General features: G+C 45.3%; 1 protein-coding gene and 1 pseudogene across 4 annotated transcripts in view; one reads left to right on the plus strand and one right to left on the minus strand.

Moving 5' to 3' along the window:
- AK4 (adenylate kinase 4) overlaps positions 1-23,068 on the minus strand; it is a 171,299-nt gene that overhangs the window by 87,121 nt on the left and 61,110 nt on the right. The window contains exons 1-2 of one of the 4 annotated variants that reach the window (XM_019957318.2): positions 8,728-8,795; positions 7,925-8,196 (exon numbers count right to left, since the gene is read on the minus strand). The exons of 1 other annotated variant lie outside the window; for it this stretch is intronic. In XM_019957318.2, the coding sequence (XP_019812877.1) occupies positions 7,925-8,069 (145 nt within the window). In that variant the 5' untranslated portion in view covers positions 8,070-8,196; positions 8,728-8,795. Of the gene's footprint in view, positions 1-7,924; positions 8,197-8,395; positions 8,687-8,727; positions 8,796-23,068 lie in introns of those variants that run through there. 2 more of the 4 variants (XM_070786408.1, XM_019957317.2) reach the window with 2 other exon arrangements.
- LOC109556198 (large ribosomal subunit protein uL30 pseudogene) lies at positions 667-1,403 on the plus strand (annotated as a pseudogene).

A 23,068-nucleotide genomic window follows, 5' to 3' on the forward strand; every position in this document is an offset into this window, starting at 1 on the left:
ACTGGGGAACCAGAGGTCAGGGATGGGAGAGATTTTCCACACCATTCCTAGTGTATCTGAACATTTTACCACCTGCATGTATTATGTGTGTGCTCAGTCACTGAGTCATGTCCACCTCTTTGCAACCCCATGGACTGCAGCCCTCCAGGCTCCTGTGTCCACAGGATTTTCCAGGCAAGAGTGCTGGAATGGGTTGCCATTTCCTGCTTCAGGAGATCTTCCCAACCCAGGGATCAAACCCAAGTCTCTTGCGTCTCCTGTATTGGCAACAGATTCTTTACCACTGCACCACCTAGGAAGCCCTCTACATGTATCACCTTTTTCAAAAAATCAAGAGTGTAATAAAAATTACATTGAAATAGTACAAAGCATTAAACTCACATCGAAGAACAGGTTGTAATGCCACTGGAAAATATTAAATGATACACTGTGAAATAAAACAAGCCATTTTCAAAACAGTAACACATAATATATTCTTAAAAAACTGTCGGGAAGATATTCTGCACATAAAAAATATTAAGTTATTATTTCCTCCTAGTTAGTGTTAGTGCAAATACAAATTTTTTACTTCCTCATCTTTCTTGCATTTCTAAACCTTGGGTAACTTAACGTGAACTATTTATACAACCAGAAAATCAATGAAAGGCCTCTTTCCTGGATGGAACCATGGAGAGTGCAGAAAAGAAGAAAAAGAAGGTTCCTGCTGTGCCAGAAATCCTTAAGAAAAAGGCAAAAGAATTTTGCAGAGCTTAAGATAAAATGCCTGAGAAAGAACTTTGCCCAAAAGATGCTTTAAAAGGTAAGGAGGAAGTTAATCTATGAAAACGCTAAGCAGTATCACAAGGAATACAGGCAGATGTACAGAACTGAAATTTGAACGGTAGGATGACAAGAAAAGCTGGCAACTTCTCTGTGCTGAGGAACCCAAATTGGCATTTATCATCAGGATCAGAGGTATCACTGGTGTGAGCCCAAAGGTTCAAAAGGCGTTGCAGCTTCTCCATCGCCATCAGATCTTCCAAGGCACCTTTGTAAAGCTCAGCAAGGCTTCAAGTAACATGCTGAGAATTGTGGAACCATACATTGCATAAGGTGTTACCCAAACCTTAAGTCAACAAATGAACTGATCTACAAGTATGGTTATGGCAAAATCAACAGAATTGCCCTGACAGATAACATGATGCTCAATCTCTTGGCAAATATGGCATCATCTACATGCAGAATCTGTTTCATAAGATCTACACTGCTGAAAAATGTTTCCAAGAAGTAAACAACTTCCTATGGCCCTTCAAACCGTCTTCTCCATGAGGCGGAATGAAGAAAAGGACTCCCATTTTGTAGAAGGTGGAGATGCTGGCAGCAAGGAAGACCAGATCAACAGCCTTATTAGAAGGATGAATTAAGGTATTTACCACTATTTTTGTAATCTGCTCACTTAATAGAGACTGCTTTCAAGCTGGAAAGAAAGAAAGAAAAAAAGAAAAAAGAAAACCAAAGAAAGCGTTTAAATACACAAGTATAGGGAATTCCCTGGCAGTCCAGTGGTTAGCACTTCACACTTTCACTGTTGAGAGCCCGGATTCAATCCCTAGCCAGGGAACTAAGATCCTGCAAGTGTAGCAGTACCAATGAGGGGGTGTGGGGGTGGGGGTGGGGATGTTGAAAAATACAAATATACACAAAAGTATGTGTATCTATGTCTATATTAAATAAAATATTTAGTAAGCAAAAAAGTACATGAATAAAGCAGCACCAGGGTGGCGCAACAGTAGAGTCCCCCTGCCAATGCAGGAGATGCAGATTCGAATCCTGGCTTGGGAAGATCCCCTGGAGAATGGAATGGCAACCCACTCCAGCCATCTTCCCTGGAGAATCCCATGGACAGAGGAGCCTGGTGGGCTGCAGTACACAGGGTCACAAAGAGTCAGACAAGACTGAGCAACTAACACTTTCACTTTTATCTGCTGAATGGACTATAATATAGAAACTTTAAATGGTTTTGAAGAAGTGGTAAGAACACAGGAAAATGCTCACAATATCCAAGTGGGACGCCAAGTTAGTTTGTTGGGGACAGCAGGGCAAATATACAGGAAAAAAATAACTTGTTAGAATTTCCTAGTGTCAGTGTGGAATAGTGGGTAATTTTCACTCGCCTTTTCAGTTTCTTTCACAGCTTCGCATTTTTCAAATTTTCTACACGGCATGATTTTGGTCAAAAAAAAACTACTTTTAAAAAATGACCAGGACTTCCCTGGTGGTCCAATGGCTAACGCTCCATGCTCCCAATGCAGGGTGCCCAGGTTCAATCCCTGGCCAGGGAACTAGATCATGCATGCCGCAGTGAAGACTGAAGATCCTGTGTGCTGCAAATAAGACCTGGCACAGCCAAATAAATACTTTTTTTAAGTGGATTTCCACTAAAAAATGACCACACTGAAAAGAGGCTCAGATTCAACTATGCATGTGTGAAAGTCAGTCTTATTGTCATGGGACCTTATTCAAGTCAAACAGTTCTCTTGAAGTATGTGTGAAAACCCTCAAAGAAATGAGAAAAACAGGGGGGTGTACAAGTGGACCTGCAGACAGGAGAGATGCCTCCAAACTTGTCAGGTCCTTGACCTACATCCTGAGTCTCACCAAACGAGGGAAAAAATATGGAATATCCCATACTCTAGAAATAGCAGACTAAGCCAAGACTTTGTATGATCTCCAAAAACATGAACTATTAATATTTAATGTTGTTCTAAATACATTGGTGAACATTAGTCTCTTTAATACAACTTCTCCAATTGTCAGACGTTTTCATTCTTACATAAGAAAAGACACACATTTATACTTAATGAGCATTAAAAAAAAAAAAAAAAAAACCTGAACCTTCTGAACTAGATCATCTTTTCAGGAGAGGCTCAGCCCATAGACTAATTTGAAATGCCAATTCCATCTGCAAACCTCAGCAAGAGCTGCAGTTAATATTAATTAAGAGCAGAAACAGGTTTGTTATTGAACATCTTTTCTCTCAAGTCCAGGATGCTTCCAAATGGAAACTTTCCAATTTCCCTGCACTTTAGATAGTAGATCCAGTACAAACCTTAAAACAGGAGTCTCACACCTTTCAGAGGGAGGTTTCATTCACTGATCACTCAACAAATGAAGGTATCACTAAATATAAATGGGGGCGGTGTTTGTTTTGGGCCACACCATGCAGCATGAGGGACTTCCATTTCCGACCAGGGACTGAACCTGCACCCCTGCAGGGGAAGTGGGAGCATGGAGTTTCAACCACTGAACTGCCCAAGTTCAGTCCCAAGGTTTGGGGAATAGTGGTTTTTGGTATGTATTTTCTTATTTGGCTGTGCCAGGTCTTTGTTGAGGCTTTTTAGTTGAGACATGTGGGATTTTTTCTTTTTCTTTTTCTTTTTTTTTTTCAGTTTCAGCATTTGGACTCTTGTGGCTCACACCATAAAGAATCCGCCTGCAATGTGGGAGACTCGGGTTCGATCCTGGGTCAGGAAGATGCCCTGTAGAAGGGAATGGCAAAAAAAAAAAAGGGAATGGCAATCCTCTTCAGTATTTTTGCCTAGAGAATTCCACGCACAGAAGAGCCTGGTGGGCTATAGCCCATGGGGTCACAAAGAGACGGACACAACTGAGTTACTAACACACATTCATGCTCTAAATCCCTGATCAGGGATCAAACCCAGGCCCTCTGAGATGGGATCACAGTCTTAGTATAACCACAGGCCTTCTTCTATATCCTCTGCTTTAGCTCCTCTCTGAAGTACCTGCTGCTGCTGCTAAGTCGCTTCAGTTGTGTCCAACTCCGTGCGACCCCACAGACGGCAGCCCACCAGGCTCCGCCGTGCTTGGGATTCTCCAGGCAAGAACCCTGGAGTGGGTTGCCGTTTCCTTCTCCAATGCATGAAAGTGAAAAGTGAAAGTGAAGTCTCTCAGTCGTGTCTGACTCTTCACGACCCCATGGACTGTAGCCTACCAGGATCCTCTGTCCATGGGATTTGCCAGGCAAGAATACTGGAGTGGAGTGCCATTGCCTTCTCCTAGATAATAGTATTTGATGCAAATTTCCTGAGTTGCTTTGCTGATGTGAAACCCTACTCCACCAAACGGAAGAACTATTTGGTGACCATGAGCACATAGCCCCAGGCCTCCTGGAGCCTAAGGACAAATAAGTTTAACCCCTGTAACACCACTCTGCTACCTCACCATCAGGCAATCAGAGAACTGTACACTGGCTGATCCTGTACCCTGAGACACTCACCTGCCCTTTAAAAATGCTTTGCAAAAACCCTTTAGGAAGCCTCAGGATTTTCAGGGCATAGGCCACCTCCTATCATGGACTTGCAATACACCTTTCTTCGCTCCAAACTCTGACGTTTCAGTTTAGCTTCACTGCACAATCCGGCACATGAACTTGGCATTAACATTAGCCACTGGACTACCAGGGAAGTCCCAAATTTTAATGGAACTCTATTGAGTACCAGCTGTGTGTGTGTGTGTGTGTGTGTGTGTGTGTGTGACATTCATGCATATGTATGCAAACACACACACAAAAGCTAATATTTTTTATGACAGTGTCCCAGCTTCTGGCAACTTAAGAGAACTCTCCCATCTATTTACTCATTCAGTGTGCTAAAAAAAAAAAGTAAGCCAAAAATTTGGGGGTGGATCTTCAAATAAGGTATTTGATAAGTCTCAGCCTGCAGAGCTTCCGGCAGACCAGGCAGAGCCAACAGGTGACAGATATCACAAAGCTCATCTGAGATCCATAGTAAACACAAACTTTTATCACAAATCAGAGCTAATTAAGCAGAATGGACTTAATCACTAAAGGCTGTTTGACTCTTCTGGGAAAGATGTAGATAGAATTTATGACGGTGTCTTCATCAGACTTGTTGAACTCCTTTTATTCATTAGGCATTTGTCAGATCCATCCTTTAAGTCTCTCAGTGGCAACTGGACTATGGTGAAGGTAGAAAAAAATACTGCTATAGCCCCCAGCACCTAGATCACTGACATACAGCAGGTATTCAGGAGGTATCTACTGGATAAATCAGAATACATTAGCTGCACTGCATCAGAAGTGTATGTGACAGCAGCAATAGAATTCACAAGCTATGTGCAAAGAGATGAATTTTGCCAGGGCAGGTGAGGGAAAATTGCCCAAATGTAATAAGTAGCCACTCCTTTCCTGGAACAGCACCTTTTCACCAGGCAGTAACGGCAGGAAAACCATGTGGACAGGAGTATGCCCCAACCCTGCAGGTTGCAGCAGATGGCCTGAGCTACTTTCCAATTCAAATTCTTACCAAGGTTTTACTTCCTGGGATTTTGCTGCACTTCAGCATCTCCTGCAAACCTTCAACTATAAAGGGGCACCTACGGAGCGGTCATTGTGCTTCTCTGCCAGGAAATTAGTGAAAAGCAAACAGCAAGTAACAGAAAAATAAATGCTGTGGAATGGTTTCTTATTTACCAGGCAACGAGACTGTTAAGACTCATATCTTCTGAGAAAAATAACCCAAGAGCACCCTCCAAGTCCACTAGAAACAAGCCACTTTCAAAACAGTCATTGTCCTTTATTTGTCCTCTTCTTCTTTCCCTGATAGTGCTTTTGTTTTTGGGGGGTTTTTTGGCCCACAGCACAGTGGATCCTAGTTCCCTGACCAGGGATCGAACTTGCATCCCCTACACTGGAGGCACAGAGTCTTAACCATTGGATGGCCAGGGAAGTCCATTCTTGATTAAGTTTTACTTGATTCATGCATAAACTACTTGATTCCCAACAGAAAAAGATAATTTAAACATTGCAGAGTCACTTTTTACTCCAGGGAGAAACACTGGCAGAGAAATGAAGGCACTTGAAAGAGAACGGAGACTAAAATTCTGAACAAAGGAAAATTAAAATGAACAAAATAAGGGAAAACAACAAGTGGAAAAGTTTTCAAACCCCCTAAAAAAGTGCAGAAACAAGCGACTTCCCATCACATTCTCTTCAAAAAAGCAGAGTGGGCTTCCCTGGTGGCTCAGTGATGGATAATTCTCCTGCCAGTGCAGGAGACATGGGTTCAATCCCTGAATTGAAGAGAGAATTCTAAAAGGCAAGGAGAAACTAAACCCACATACCACAACTATTCACAGTGCTCTAGAGCCAGGGAATGGCAACTACCTGAAGCCCACGTGCCCTAGAGCCAGTGCTCTGCAACTTGAGAAGCCAGGATGAGAGGCCTGAGTGCCGCACCTAGAGAGTAGCCCCCACTCTGCAACTAGAGAAAAGCCCAAGCAGCAAGGAAGACCCAGCACAGCCAAAAAAATAAATAAGTAAACCATCTTTTTTAAAAGGAAAGAGCCACTAATTCAGTCCCAGGATGGATGGTGCAAAGCCTTCATGCCAGAAGGAGGCAAGTTACCGAGTCAGGTACAGAGAAGGCAGAAAAATGGGCTCAATCCCACCTAGCAGTTTCCTTACCTCATTATACCCACTGAGAAGCCCCACCTGACCACAAAACCCACCTGGCCACCTAGAGCCAGCCTACCCTCTCACAGTTCTCCCCCCACCCAAACTGCATTCCAAACAGGAAAGGAGTAAACTGCATTTGAATGTGTTATTAAAATTAAAATAGACCCAGTTGTGGTAACAATACCTGCAAGAGAAAATTCCAGGTGCAATCAGGTATACAGGACGCAGCCTTCTGAATGTTGAAGGGTGGGGAACAGCATTATTGAAAACCAAAATAAAAGTTTGCTCTTAAAACCTGCTTTAAGAAATAAGGAGTAAAATTCTGCCTTTGAGATACTTCTTAATTCCCCGCCTCTTTCAGGCTTTCCGTTTTCCAAGCACCGTCCTCCACCCACCTCTGTCAAACTAATCTGTGCTTCTGTAAAGAAGATACCGTAATAGGCTATAACCACCTAGGAACAGATGAAAACAGAAGACAGAGGGAAGCACCCCGTTTGCAATAACAAGTTTTCATAAATGAGTTGCTAATTCTGCATCCCAGAAGGGCCAACTACCTCGCAGCAGCACCACAACTACCTACCTCTCGCCTTTTAATGCCAAGTCATTATGAACTCGTGTGAACGCGGGGTGGGAGGAGAGGGGAGAAGGGCCGCACTGACAGGCTAAGGAGAGCAGGCGACCTGTAGCCCCAAATTAACCAGGCAAGCCAAGGGAGGCGTTCTCAAGAAGCCATTTCCAAGGAGGCTGGATTCAAACTGTAATTTGTCAGATCAAATCTCCTAGTCTCCTAAGGGTCAGGCCCCGGCTTGAAGAGGAGGGGAAGTTACTGGTGAGAGTTTACCTTAGAAGGCGGCAGGGAACAGACAGGCCTTTCAAAGCCACCCAGGGCTCTGCCCAGAGGCCCCGGGAGGCGTGGAGGGGCTGGAGCTGCGCGCGGCTGCGAGCCCCGCGGCGCCACAGGTTCCCCAGCGCGCGGCAGGGCCCGACTCCCACAGGTGGGCGGCGCTCGGCCCGGGGGGCTCTGGCGAGAGGAGGGGATGCTACGGATCACCAGGGACGCGGTGAACTGGGTGGGAGACGGCCAAGCGGTGGGATGGCTTGGTTTTAAGGAAGCCGGGCGAGAGAGAAGCTCCGGGTTTTCAGCTGCCGCGATCTGCTGGTTGGTGACCCGCTTTTCGCCAAGGCAAGAGCAGCCCGTGGCGGGGTGGGAGTGGGGCTCGCGCCCCTCCTACCCTCCGCCCAGCTAGCCTCGGCCTCCTCCCGGGCGCGGTTAAGCCGCACGGCCGCGGGCCACCAGCTGCATGCGCCCCGGCACGTAGGAGCCTGCACTACCACATGCGGGCGGGGGAAGGGCGCCCGGGGACCGAAGAGACTCAGCCCCTGGCTGGCCCTTCGCCTCCCAGCCTCACCGGATCCCGCGTCCGCTCACTCGCCCCCGCTCCCTCTCACCCGTGTTGGCCTTGATGTTCTCCCGCAAGAAGTGGCCGCTGGAGAGATGCTGAAGGCCAAAGTTCTGGGCTATCCTCTGGCACACGGTGCCCTTGCCCGAGCCCGGCGGCCCAAGGATGACCGCACGCAGGAGTTTGGAAGCCATTGCCTCGGAGAGGAGGGGGAGGCCGAACTGACAACCGGGACAGCGGCCTCGGAGAAGCCCCGGGAACTTTGTTTCTTCTGCCCCTGCCTCTGACACCCTGGGCTCGCGCGGAGATTCGCCGCCGCCCCTGCAGGGGAAGGAGAGACTTTGAGACAACCCCTCCTCTCCGCCCCGCGCCTGGGCGGCTCGAGGGCGGAGTAAGCGCCACGCTACACCTCCCCGCCCTCAACGCCCCCACTCTGCGATCCCGGAGAACTCCCGAGCGCCCGCCCCTGGCGGGGGTAGCCCTCGGGAGCTTGGAGTGGGGTCAGCCCGGCCAGGCCCACCTCGATCCTTTCCTATATCTCGTGCCCCACGCCCAGTCCGAGGAAGGGGTCGGGCATCCCCACGCCAATCTCCACCGAGTGAGACAGCCGGAACAGGCGGTGACTCCAAGTGCGCCTCCAGTAGCCCCACGCCGCGGCGGCCTGGGGGCTGAGCCCCAACCCGGGTCCCCGCACGTGGGCAGCGTTTGGTCCGCGCCTCCGCCTCTCCCCGGCGGCTGTCACATCCCCGGGAGTGGCAGCGGCCGCCTCCGCAGAGGTCTGAGGGATGCTCTCGTCGCCGTGGAGCCAGAGTCCGGCGCCTCTCCACCCGGAGAAGTCAAATAAACACACACCTTGGCCGGGACGCGGCCCTCTGCGAGGCTTCTAGCCCAGATCCCGCTGGGCGGCGCCGCCTCCGCCCGCCCCCACTCGGAGCCCCGGCCGGCCGCGCGGGGCTCGCGCCTTACGTAAGCCGGGAGACCGGCTCGGCGCTAGCCGGCAGCCTGCGCTCCCCACCCCGCCCCAGTCCTGCCGCTCCGCTCCCACCCGTCCCCTCCGCGACCTTGCTCCCCGAGACGCCGTGGGGCCCGCGGGGCAGAAGGAGCGTGGAGAAGACGCACGCGCCAGAAACCCCTCTTTTGCGGTAGGTTAGGGAGCCGGTCTCCTGTGGAAAGGAAGGAAAAATACAACTTGTTGAGTGCCTACTGTGCGTCAGTTTCGGAGCTAGGCGATTTCCGTGAAGCAGTAACAGTTCCAGGTAGGGCATGCACGATGGACGAAAAAGGAGGCTTGGAGTACGGCCCTTCATTCATTGAGTCAGTCATTCAACAAAGGTTTATTGAGCGCCTACTGTGTGCCAGACACTCTAGTCCCTCAGCATATAGCTGCGAACCAGAGATGGACTCCTACCCTGTGGAAGTTACATTTCAGCGGGACTTTTGAACTCTCAATTGCACGACTCCAAAGCGCAGGGTTCTTGAGTTAGAAGGAAAAGGGAGAGGGGAGGGGGAGTTAGGAATGATCCTGCCCTCAGGATCTCATAGAGTTAGGAATGATCCTGCCCTCAGGATCTCATACACTGGTTCCAGAACTGAAGAAGCCACGACGTTGGCACTAAATTAACAACTCAGTCCCAATGGATGCTATCTTCTCCCTAGCCTTCCCAGCGCATCCCAATATCCCAATCCATATTCTCTTTAAATCTGTTCCCGCCCCACACAGAGCCTTGATATTCCACTCAGACTTAGTGTGATAACCGCCTGCCCACAAGTCTCCAGCTTCCGGCCGTCCATATGTGATGCAGCTGCTGAAGTGCGAATCAATTTCCATTATTTCCTCATCTCAGATATTATCGACCCTTCAGCATAAAGGAAAAAAAAAATCGTCAGCAGGAGCACACAGGTGCCTTCCGTACACCTCTGCCATCTTTCCACAGGCCTTCTGTCTCCTGCCATTGCAGAAATCCCCTGCAGGATTCTGAGCACCCCCACACGTGGCTCACCAGTTCCGGAGGGACAGTGTGGAGAAGAGCCTACTCTAGCTTCCTGGCTGCTCTGTCTGTGTTGGGGGGCTGGGGAGGGGGTGAGAGAGACTGGCGTGGGATCCCAGGTCCCAGCCCTTCTCCTCCACACACTGATAGCCAGACAGAGCCTAGTCTCTCCTTACCCAGGAGCACCCCCAGGCTGCCAACCCCCGCACCGCCAACCCCAGGTCAGTATTTGTTCCAAAGTCCCCTTCCCCTGTCAAAACTACCTCAGTAATTTCCCTGGTGCTCCAGTGTTTAAGAATCCGCCTAATGCAGGGAGTCACAGGTTCTATCCTGGATGGGGGAAGATGCCACATGCCCTGGAAACTAAGCCCATCTGAGCCCAGCACTGCAACTAAGAGTAACTCCTGCTCTCCGCAACTAAAGAAAGCCCCAGCAAGGTAAAGGAGACCCAGTGCAGCCAAAAATAAATTAAAATTTAAAAACTATCTCAAAGTTCTGTGAACATCAGAGAGTTGTTATATAGAGCCCTTTTACCCTTCTTCTGGAAGCAAAGAGGGGAAAGAGCCTCTGGGGCTTTGGAGGGGATGACAAATCTCCCCTCTTCTTCCTGCCATGTGCCCTATAATATATAGCAGACACTCTGCAGTCCTTCTCCAACCTGAGCATGCATCAGAATGACGTGGAAGGCTTGTCAAAACTGACTGCTGATCCCTACCCCCAAAGTCTCTGATTCTGTGGGTATGAGGTGGACATTTCTAACTAGTCCCCAAGTAGAGCTGGGGCTGCCTATCTTGAGAGCTCACTTTGAAAACCACTGCTCTTAGGAAATCAGTATTCAGACATATGTGGTCTGGATTCCTCCACCTGCTGTGGGATCTTTGGCCCTTAACCTCTTTCTAAAATGAGATTGGATTTAGCTGGTGCCAGAGGTCCCTTTGTATTTACCAAGAATTGATTCTGTAAGTTGCCACAGGAAAGACAACTTCTAGCCCCCACAAACTAGATGTAGATAGCTTACCTTGCTATGTCCCAGTTCTTTTGCGTAGTTTTGAAATGTCTTCACCAACATCACCTTATGGTGTCAGGCAACTCTGCTAGCCACCCACATGAACATATATTATGAAACAAAAAAGGAGTTGTGACATAGGTAAACTTAAGAGAAGCCTGGCTGAGATTAGAACCTGACATTTCACAAGAGCCCCAATGGACCTTTCGTGTATATAGCCATCCTCAGGTCCCACAACTCAGCTGCTGATTGGAAGCAGTAGAACTGGAAGACATGGGTTTGGGAGTCAAATACCCTAGGATTCAATTGCAGCAGCACCATTCACCAACTCTTCAAGCTCTTGATGTCTGTGAGCCTTAGTTTGCTTATCTGTAAAAGGGAAATAGTACTTATCTCACAGGTGGTGATAAGGCTTAAATGAGATAATGTATGTGAGAATTAGCACAGGACTGGGCATATAATAAGTATTTATTCATTAACATCATCATGATTAACCATGGAAGAATTGTATAGCCTCTCTGATCTCAGTTCCTGGATTATGAGCTAGTAATAAAAGCTGACTTAAAATTCAGCATTCAAAAAATGAAGATCATGGCACCCAGTCCCATCACTTCATAGCAAATAGATGGGGAAACAATGGAAACAGTGACAGATTTTATTTCTTGGGCTCCAAAATCACTGCAGATGGTGACTGCACCCATGAAATTAAAAGACATTTGCTCCTTGGAAGAAAAGCTATGACCAACCTAGACAGTATACTAAAAAGCAGAGAAATTATGTTGCCAACAAAGGTCCATATAGTCAAAGCTATGGTTTTTCCCATAGTCATGTATGGACGTGAGAGTTGGACCATAAAGAAAGCTGAGCACCGAAGAACTGATGCTTTTGAACTGTGGTGTTGGAGATCAAGCCATAATTTGGACAGCAAAGAGATCAAACCAGTCAATCCTAAAGGAAATCAGTCTGAATATTCATTGGAAGGACTGATGCTGGAGCTGAAGATACAATATGTTGGCTACCTGATGGAAAGAACTGACTCGTTGGAAAATCGAAGAAGGCAATGGCAACCCACTCTAGTACTCTTGCCTGGAAAATCCCATGGACGGAGGAGCCTGGTAGGCTGCAGTCCATGGGGTCGCTAGGAGTCAGACACGACTGAGCGACTTCACTTTCACTTTTCACTTTCATGCATTGGAGAAGGAAATGGCAACCCACTCCAGTATTCTTGCCTGGAGAATCCCAGGGACGGGGGAACCTGGTGGGCTGCCGTCTCTGGGGTCGCACAGAGTTGGACATGACTGAAGCGACTTAGCAGCAGCAGCAGCATTGGAAAATATCCTGATGCTGGGAAAGATTGAATATAGAAGAAGGGGACGACAGAGGATGAGATGGTTGAATGGCATCACCAACTCTATATATATGAGTTTGAGCAAGCTCTGGGACTTGGTGATGGCCAGAGAAGACTGGCGTGCAGCAGTTCATGGGGTCACAAAAAGTTGGATACAACTGAGCAACTGAACTGAACTGATGACAAAGTACCTAGCAGGCTTCCTGGCCCTTGCAAGATATTCCATAATGGTAGCTGTTCTTAACACAAACATTCTTGTAATTGGCTTCTTCTATTTCTTTTGCCTAGGGTTTTAAGTCCATTTGTAATATATATGACAGTCTTCAAAATAATTCACATCTATGTGTTAGTCTGTAGACAAACTGTAAACTCTGAGGGCTGAAACCAAATTGAATTTATTTTTCTACTTTCAAAAATATACAGCACTGGACTTCCCTGGTGGTCCAGTGGTTAAAACTCCATGCTTCCACTGCAGGAGGCACAAGTTCAATCCCTCGTGGGGGAGGATCCTGCATGCCACATGGTGAGGCAAAAAAAAAAAAAAAAAAGATTTAGATAGATAGATAGCCCTGTGCCCATAGTAAGTAATCTGTAAAAGTTGGCAAATCTCACCACCCCCCTCCATCCTAACACGCTCACTATCAAGCTGTGTGGCCTCTCTGCAACTTTCCATAATATAAAGACTACGTTTGTTCATACTTTAGACTTCCTTCATCAGATTCTCACAAGCTTGCAAAGAAGCTTGAGCAGAGATTCTCATTCCTATTTTACAAATGAGAAAAACCAAGGTCCTGAGAGGTGAGGTGAACTGCCCAAGATCACAGAACTAGCTGGTGACATGGTGGGGTCCAAACCCAGATATTCTCATTCCAGGCACAGTGCTCTTATTTACTAAACTTCAGTCATTTCCACACTACTTTCACAGTTTTGCCATAGTCTTCTAACATCTTGGCTGTAATCTGCTTATCATGTTTCTTTACATCGACTCGATTTGTTTAAATAATTTATTTGAAAAGGAAACTATATATAACTCACTAACCATAAATACAAAGGATACACTAAAATAAATGCAAGAAAAATAAAAGTAAGTTACCAAATTGCTCAAATCTACTTGTTGAGTTTCTGAGTTTAATCTTTATTTAAAAAAAAAATCTTTGTTTAAAGAAAAAAAAGATGTTGTTTACCAAGTGTTAGCCAAAAGATAAAAAGACATGGAGGATCTAAATGAGACTGTCTACAAACATACAGCTCAAAATAGAAAGGGAACACTTTCTTAACCTTTAGTTTATTATTATCCAAAGCCAGGTCCATGTACCACCTAGAATCAGCTCCATCTCCATATCCAATTATCTTTAGCTTCATCAGGAACGCTTTCACATACTTCAAAGTGTACCCTTGAAATGTAATTTAGTATAACTCACCAGGATTTTTTTTAATGATGTGACCTCAACCATAGTTCACAGATATGATGCCAATCCCATTTCAAACATTAACCCCTATGTCCCCCCCCCACCCCCCGTTCTTCACACTATCACTCTCCATCACTGTCTTTCTATCATCATTCAGGCTTCCTTCTATTGTATTTGATGAAGACTGTAGGCTCTTTGAACATAGTTGTTATATGAAAACTGAGTTTGCCTCATGGTGGATGTCAAACCAATAGGTATAACTGAGAGAGTCATTTCCTAGGCAGGTTGATAGGAAATCTAGGGGTCCCCAAGGAGAGAGGGGTCTGGAATTCTCAAGGAGGAAGAAAGGACAAACTTTTTTTTCTTTCTCCACATTCCTTAGGATTATATACTAATAATGTATCCTGCCTAAGGACAGTCTTTGGATTCAAACTTCTGTTATCTTAAAATGTTAATTAAGGGAGTAGACCTGGTCTTTACAAGGATGTATCTTGCCTGAGGACAGTGTTATCTTAAAATGTAAATTATAATGTAAAATTATATGTAAAACTAATACAATTATGTAAGGTTTAAAAATAAAATAAAATTAATTTTAAAAAAATAAAATAAATAAATAAATAAAATAAATAAATAAATAAAATAAATTATGAGAGTAGGTCTGATGAGGTCTTTACACCCTCCAGACATTCTTTGGATTATATAACCTCATTGTTAACACTAGCAAGCGGGTACTCTTTCTGCCCTCTTCTGATGCCTATGTCAGAAGCTTTCTCTATCTCCTTTATACTTTAATAAAACTTTATTACACAAAAGCTCTGAGCGATCAAGCCTCGTCTCTGGCCCCGGATTGAATTCTTCTCCTCCGGGGGCCAAGAATCCCGGTGTATTCGCGTGATTCAACAACAACCTTTCATAACCAAGTCAGAGATCAGGAAAAGGAAAAATTTATAGCTTGCAGCAAGTAAGGAGAACACTAGGGATCTTCCCCAAAGGAGTGTCTCTCCACACAACAAAATGGAGACGCTTTAAGCTAAGGCTACATGCATATTCAAGAAGAGGCTTGAGTAGAGGAGAAATGGGGCAAAGGTCCACGGAGTTCAAGTCTTAGTTGGTTGAAGTCCAGAGGGTCAGCACCATTCTGTCCAGAACCTGGCTAGGGGGGCCTTAGTTCCTCCAGAACTCAGACATTATTATGTATAGCCCTTAAGGAGGAGCTAGGACTCTACTTTATCCCTACACTGTTGTTTGACTGCTTTTTCTCTGTTCCTGCATTCCTTTGTCTCCTTAAGATTATCAATTTTACCACAACTTGTTCAGGGATGAGCTTTGTATCTAGGCTTAGATCAAAAAATGGCTCAGGCCAAAATGGCTTCTCTTATGCCAAGAGAAGTTCTCTTTCTCCAGGGCCCCCCAGTACATCTGTTTACATAGTGACTTCATCTTGTATGTCAGGGCCTCCGCACAGTTAGGTATAGAGTCCAGACTTGGAGGGCAAATATTATCAAATGACTGACTCATGGCTGAATGCAGAGTGGGTAAAGTCCACAGGGACAGAAAGAAGGAATGCTAGCGACTTGGATACAGCAAGTTTCAGAAAAGAAAGATGTAAAATAATGGAAAAAGGAACAAGATATTAGCCCCAGATTGCCTGTCTCCTTTCTCCCTGCCGGGACTCATGAAAAACTTAGGACACCAAAAGGTTGTATTGAGAGAAGAATAAACAGGGAGGACTAACATGGCATTATGTGTAACAGCAGCACATTGTTACAAGTGAGTCATTTCCAAATTTTACTAGTTCACATGGTTATTAAACTATAACATCTTAACAGTTATTGAAAAGAGGCAGCATTATCTGTTTTACAAGGTTGCTCTCAGATAAAAAAAAAAAAAAAAAGTTGTTCCCAAACTGGTCTGGGATAATCCCACATGCCTCAGAGCTACTAAGCCTGTGTGCCACAACTACTGAGCCCGGGCTCTAGAGCCTGGGAGCTGCATTAAGAGAAGCCACCTTCTCCTCCTGCTCCCAATTCCTCCCACTTTTCCAATGAGTTAGCTCTTCGCATGAGGTGGCCAAAGTGTTGGAGTTTCAGCCTCAGCATCAGTCCTTCCAATGAACACCCAGGACTGATCTCCTTTAGGATGGACTGGTTGGATCTCCTTGCAGTCCAAGGGACTCTCAAGAGTCTTCTCCAACACCACAGTTCAAAAGCATCAATTCTTTGGCGCTCAGCTTTCTTCATAGTCGAACTCTCACATCCATACATGATAACTGGAAAAACCATAGCCTTGCCTAGACAGACCTTTGTTGGCAAAGTAATGTTTCTGCTTTTTAATATGCTATCTAGGTTGGTCATCGGAGAAGGTAATGGCACCCCACTCCAGTACTCTTGCCTGAAAAATCCCATGGATGGAGGAGCCTGGTAGGCTGCAGTCCATGGAGTCGCTAAAGTTGGACACGACTGAGCGACTTCACTTTCACTTTTCACTTTCATGTATTGGAGAGGGAAATGGCAGCCCACTCCAATGTTCTTGCCTGGAGAATCCCAGGGACAGCAGAGCCTGGTGGGCTGCCGTCTATGGGGTCGCACAGAGTTGGACACGACTGAAGCGACTTAGCAGCAGGTTGGTCATAACTTTCCTTCCAAGGAGTAAGTGTCTTTTAATTTCATGGCTGCAATCACCATCTGCAGTGATTTTGGAGCCCAGAAAAATAAAGTCTGACACTGTTTCCACATCTATTTCCCATGAAGTGATGGGACCAGATGCCATGATCTTCATTTTCTGAATGTTGAGCTTTAAGCCAACTTTTTCACTCTCCTCTTTCACTTTCATCAAGAGGATTTTTAGTGCCTCTTCACTTTCTGCCATAAGGGTGGTGTCGGCTGCATATATGAGGTTATTGATATTTCTCCTGGCAATCTTGATTCCACCTTGCGCTTCTTCCAGCCCCGCGTTTCTCATGATGCACTCTGCACATAAGTTAAATAAGCAGGGTGACAATATACAGCCTTGACGTACTCCTTTTCCTATTTTGATCCAGTGGATGTTGGCAATTTGATCTCTGGTTCCTCTGCCTTTTCTAAAACCAGCTTGAACATCTGGAAGTTCACGGTTCATGTATTGTTGAAGCCTGGCTTGGAGAATTTTGAGCATTACTTTACTAGCGTGTGAGATGACTGCAATTGTGAGGTAGTTTGAGCATTCTTTGGCATTGCCTTTCTTTGGGATTGGAATGAAAACTGACCTTTTCCAGTCCTGTGGCCACTGCTGAGTTTTCCAAATTTGCTGGCATATTGAGTGCAGCCTTTTCACAGGATTTGAAATAGCTCAACTGGAATGCCATCACCTCCACTAGCTTTGTTCATAGTGAGGCTTTCTAAGGCCCACTTGACTTCACATTCCAGGATGTCTGGCCCTAGGTGAGTGATCATACCATCATGATTATCTGGGTCATGAAGATCTTTTTTGTACAGTTCTTCTGTGTATTCTTGCCACCTCTTTTTAATATCTTCTGTTGGTAAGTGCCCAATATGCTACTGGAGATCAGTGGAGAAATAACTCCAGAAAGAATAAAGGGATGGAGCCAAAGCAAAAACAATACCCACTTGTGGATGTGACTGGTGATAGAAGCAAGGTCTGATGCTGTAAAGAGCAATATTGCATAGGAACTTGGAATGTCAGTTCCATGAATCAAGGCAAATTGGAAGTGGTCAAACAGGAGATGGCAAGAGTGAATGTCGACATTCTAGGAATCAGCGAACTGAAATGGACTGGAATGGGTGAATTTAACTCAGATGACCATTATATCTACTACTGTGGGCAAGAATCCCTTAGAAGAAATGGAGTAGCCATCATGGTCAACAAAAGAGTCTGTATTGCAGTATTTGGATGCAATCTAAAAAACAACAGAATGATCTCTGTTCGTTTCCAAAGCAAACCATTCAGTATTACGGTAATCCAAGCCTATGCCCCAACCAGTAACGCTGAAGAAGCTGAATTTGAACGGTTCTATGAAGACCTACAAGACCTTTTAGAACTAACACCCAAAAAAGATGTCCTTTTCATTACAGGGGACTGGAATGCAAAAGTAGGAAGTCAAGAAACACCTAAAGTAACAGGCAATTTGGCCTTGGAGTACAGAATGAAGCAGGGCAAAGGCTAGTAGAGTTTTGCCAAGAGAACGCACTGGTCATAACAAACACCCTCTTCCAACAACACAAGAGAAGACTCTACACATGGACATCACCAGATGGTCAACACCAAAATCAGATGGATTATATTCTTTGCAGCCAAAGATGGAGAAGCTCTATACAGTCAGCAAAAACAAGACCGGGAGCTGACTGTGGCTCAGATCATGAACTCCTTATTGCCAAATTCAGACTTAAATTGAAGAAAGTAGGGAAAACCACTAGACCATTCAGGTATGACCTAAATCAAATCCCTTATGATTATACAGTGGAAGTGAGAAATAGATTTAAGGGACTAGATCTGATAGAGTGCCTGATGAACTATGGATGGAGGTTCGTGACATTGTACAGGAGACAGGGAGCAAGACCATCCCCATGGAAAAAAAATGCAAAAAAGCAAATGGCTGTCTGGGGAGGCCTTACAAATAGCTGTGAAAGGAAGAGAAGTGAAAAGCAAAAGAGAAAAGGAAAGATATAAGCATCTGAGTGCAGAGTTCCAAAGAATAGCAAGGAGAGATAAGAAAGCCTTCCTCAGCGATCAATGCAAAGTAGTAGAGGAAAACAACAGAATGGGAAAGACTAGAGATCTCTCCAAGAAAATTAGAGATACCAAGGGAACATTTCATGCCAAGATGGGCAGTATAGACTATAATAAACATTTACTGAGTACTTGCTATGTACCACTGTTTTTCTCTCTCTCTCTTCATATATGTGTATATATAAATATATTTTGTTGGTGTTGTTCAGTCGCTAAGTCATATCCGACTCTTTGTGACCTCATGGACTGCAGCATGCCAGGTTCCTCTGTCCTCTACTATCTCCCAGAGTTTGCTCAAATTCACGTCGATTGAGTCAGTGATGCTATTTAACCACTTCATCCTCTGCCTCCCCCTTCTCCTTTTGCCTTCAATCTTATCTATATATTATATATAATATATATATATATAAAATTGTTAATATATTATTATATTATATACAATATTAATGCTTGCCACAGCCGTATGCCATAGGTAGTCTATTATTTTGTATCCGCTTTATAGATCTTAAACCTGAAGCAAGACATCTGGCAAGTTGCCTGACATCCTATAGACATAAGTAGATGATTTAAGGACATAAATCAAGCATCCTGACTCTAGAACCAGCGTTCTTTAATCATTGTGCTATGCAAATTCAAAGATGTGTGGAGTAATAGTGTTATCTTTTTATTTTATAGATGAAGAAACTGAGACACTAAGAGGTTAGGTAGTTTATCCCCCAGTGTCATTGAGCCAGAGCTGGGATTTGAACCCAGGTATCATGGATCAAAGCATATAACCACTACACCCTACCCAGTCTCCCTAGTACTTGAGTGAAGAGGGTCCTACGACTATGTCAGGAGCAATCTTCACCAGATTGCTTCTCTGGATGCTAGAATAGAGAGATGCTAACAGCAAGGAGAAAGTCACTTGTCTTCAACCTGACTTCACTCCCTCAACAGCCAGGTAATATCAACTGGGTCCTATGAAAGATTTCTCCCACTAGGCCCTCTGTCTCAGGTATTACCACAGGTTTTAACTTACATCTTCCCTCCTGAACCTGCCTGTCAGCCTCCCACTGCCAACCTGTTGCCAGATCATTGCTGTGTCTCACATCTTGTTGCCAGAACCCTTTGACGGGAGCTTGACTCACTGCGGATCTGGCTCTCAGGTGGCATTTCCACTTGGCTCTCCATCTCATGACCACAGGCCTGCCTACCAGCTTGGGAATCAAGTTCCAGCTGCTCTCCCTGTCCCACCACCACAGCCTCTGCACCACATCAGTCCCAAACTTGGCTTCCAGATCTCCAGCCAGGGTCATGGGCCCCCATCTATTTGACAGGTCACTATGGACACAGCGGAGAGACAAACCAAAAGGGCAGGAAAAGGGTGTAATTTAAAAGGGGTGTCTTACCTATAGACTGGGAGAAAATAGTTGCAAAAGATGCTACTGACAAGGGACTAATCTCCAAAATATACAAATAGCTCATATAACTCAGTATTGAAAAACAAGCATCCCAATTAAAAAAAAAGAATCAGCAGACTTAAATAGACATTTCTCCAAAGAAGACATACAAATGGTCAACAGGTCCATGTAAAGATGCTCAGCATCGCTAATTGTTAAAGAAATGCAAATCAAAGCTACAATGAGGTATCACCTCACAATGGTCAGAGTGGCTATGATCAAAAAGTCTACAAATAGTAAAAACTGGAAAGGGTGTGGAGAAAAGGAAACCCTCCTACACTGTTGGTGAAATGTAAATTGGTACAGTAACTATGGAAAACAGTTTGGACTTAAACCTTTAAAAACTGAAAAATAGGACTTCTCTGGTGTTTCTGTGGTTAAGAATCCTCCTGCCAGATGGGAGGGAGGTTCAAAAGGGAGGGGATGTATGTATACCTATGGTTGATTCATGTTGAGGTTTGACAGAAAACAACAAAATTCTGTAAAGCAATTATCCTTCAATTATTAAAAAAAAAAAAAAAAAGAATCCCCCTGCCAATGCAGGGGGCATGGATTAGATCCCTGGTCCAGGGAGATTCCATATGCCTCAAAGCAACTAAGCCCAGAAGCCACAACTATCGAAGACCATGTGCCCTAGAGCCCAAGCTCTGTAACAAGAAGAGCTACCATAATGAGCACACATGTGCACACAGAAGCTAATCTATCTTGACTGCTACATCCTCAGCCTTGGATGCTGAATGCTGTATAGAAAGTGTTATTGATTATACTTACATAATGTGATTCAGAATCCCTGGCATCTTCTGTGGATGGATATATTCTAAAATGAGATACATAGCAACAAATAAGACATTCTGCATGTAGTCTGATGACACTCTCTTGTTCTGTACAGTGTATTTCTTCCATAGCAGGATAACATTTTACTATGATCCCTTTCCTTCTTCATGCAACAGCTGAGGAATGTTATGCCCATCACCTTAAGAAAGGTAATGTAGGATTTCCATGGTTGTCCAATGGTTAAGAATCCACCGCCAATACAGGGGACATGGGTTCGATCTCTGGTATGGGAGGATCCCACGTGCAGCGGGGTAGTTATGCCTGTGCGCCGCAACTACTGAGTTCACGCTCTAGAGCCTGTGCTTCGCAGCGACTGAGCCTGCCCGCCCTAGAGCTGTGCTCTGCAACAAGAGAAGCCGCTGCAATGAGAAGCCTGAACACTGCAACAAGAGGAGCCCCTGCCCACCACAACTAGAGAAAGCCTGCGCACAGCAGTGAAGACCCGGTGCAGCCAAAAGTGAATACAATTTAAGACAAAAAAGAAAGAAAGGTGAAGTAGCAGAAAGAGAGAAATCAAGAGTCTTTTCTTGGCTTTGAGTTTGGGGCAGGGATCTCAGAAGGAGTAGAAAAAAATGCAGTTGATTTGGGAGTCTGCAAATGGTTGAAAGCTTTCTACTACATTCTATATTCTAAACTAGGAAAAATCCCCTGGGTTAGGAAGATGAGAGTCAGAGGAGAATTTAAGTGAAAACGATTTCCTAGAAAGAAGGGAAACTGCCTATCTGTTTACTTCCCAGGACTGAGCCCAGCAGGGAGGATGTAAGGAAAAAGAGAGATGGAGAAGATCCAAATGCAGGGAAGTGTGTCGCCCCTTCCCCAAGTAGGACCTGCGTTCATGCATGCGTGCTCAGTCACTCAGTTCTGTCTAACCCTTTGCGACCCCATGGACTGTAGCCCACCAGGCTCCTCTGTCCATGGGATTCTCCAGGCAAGAATACTGGAGAGGGTTGCCATTTCCTCCTCCAGGGGATCTTCCTGACCCAGGGATCGAAACTGCATGTCCTGAATCTGCAGGAAGATTCTTTGCAACTGAGCCACCTGAGAAGCCCCAGGTAGGACCTAGAAAGGTGACAAAACTTCACAATGAAGTGCATCACAGAATGAATCTGTTCCACAAGCATGTTCTGTTTGGTTAGTGCCAGGTTTGTATTTTATTATTTTATTCATTCATTTATTTATTTTTATAAGTTTATTCATTTTAATTGGAGGCTAATTACTTTACAATATTGTAGCGGTTTTGCCATACATTGACATGAATCCGCCACGGGTGTACATATGTTCCCCATCCTGAATCCCCCTCCCACCTCCCTCTGCATCCCATCCCTCTGGGTCATCCCAGTGCCCCAGCCTTGAGCTATTTGGCAGCCCTGGGTCTTAATTGTGGCATACCCCAGATCTTTAGCTGCAGTATGTAGGATCCAGTTCTTGTTCAGGGATGGGACCCAGGCTCCCTGCATTGGAAGCATGGATTCAGCCCCTGGACCACCAAGGAAGTCCCAAGGACAAGGGTTTTAAACAATTTGATTCTGAATGACTCTGAGTAGAGCATGCCCTTTCTGGGTTCTCCAGTCCTCACTCTCTATGATCTTATACTTGGTCTACTGTACTGACTTTCCCCTAAAGGCACTGAGTTTAAAATCCCTGACTAGCCAGACAGACAAGAAAATATTAATGCTCCACACAGTTCCCAATATGCCTCAACAAAGTAGTTCCATTTACACACGAGGGCCGTGCAAGAGAAGGAGAGAATGGGCAGCTCAGTTGTGATTGAAAACCAGAGGTAAACAACAGTGTCTCAGTGAATGCTGATGTGGAGGGATGACAACCAGACCAGGATGCTTCCTCAAAGTCATGGCACTTCCAAAGTCCCACTCTCCAAAAAAAATGAAGGCAACCCTAGCGACAGATGTTTTGTGGTTGGGCATTATGTTTGACTCCCTCGTAGCTGTGCCCTCTCTAATTGAGGACTAGCAGTGAAGCTAGGGAAACTGACCCTGACTCAAGTGACATACCTGATTGGTCCAAAGACATTTCAATTGCCCCCACCATCAATTAATTCAAGAATGGGGACTTCCCTGGTGGTCCAGTGGTTAAGAACCCACCTTGCAATGCAGTGGACGCAGATTCTGTCCCGGGTTGGGTAACTAAGATCCCACACGCCAGGGAGAAACTAAGCCTTCACACTGCAGCTACTGAGCCCAGGCACTTCTGGAGCTCCTTCGCCACGACTAGGGAGCCCATGTGAGAACCAAAGACCCCACGTGCCACAACTAAGACCCGGTATGGACAAATAAAGAAATAGAATAATAAGCAGCTGATTCTGAGCAACCATGAGTGAGTGTTTTATGGAAGTTTCTGGTTCAGAGTCAGCAATGGGAGCCAGTCTATCTTTCTTAAAAACAAGATTTCTTTGTAACCCAACTATTGTTGAGAGCCACCCA

Source organism: Bos indicus, chromosome 3 (genome assembly GCF_029378745.1).
Source record: "Bos indicus isolate NIAB-ARS_2022 breed Sahiwal x Tharparkar chromosome 3, NIAB-ARS_B.indTharparkar_mat_pri_1.0, whole genome shotgun sequence".
In the NCBI taxonomy this organism is placed as follows: Eukaryota; Metazoa; Chordata; class Mammalia; order Artiodactyla; family Bovidae; genus Bos; species Bos indicus.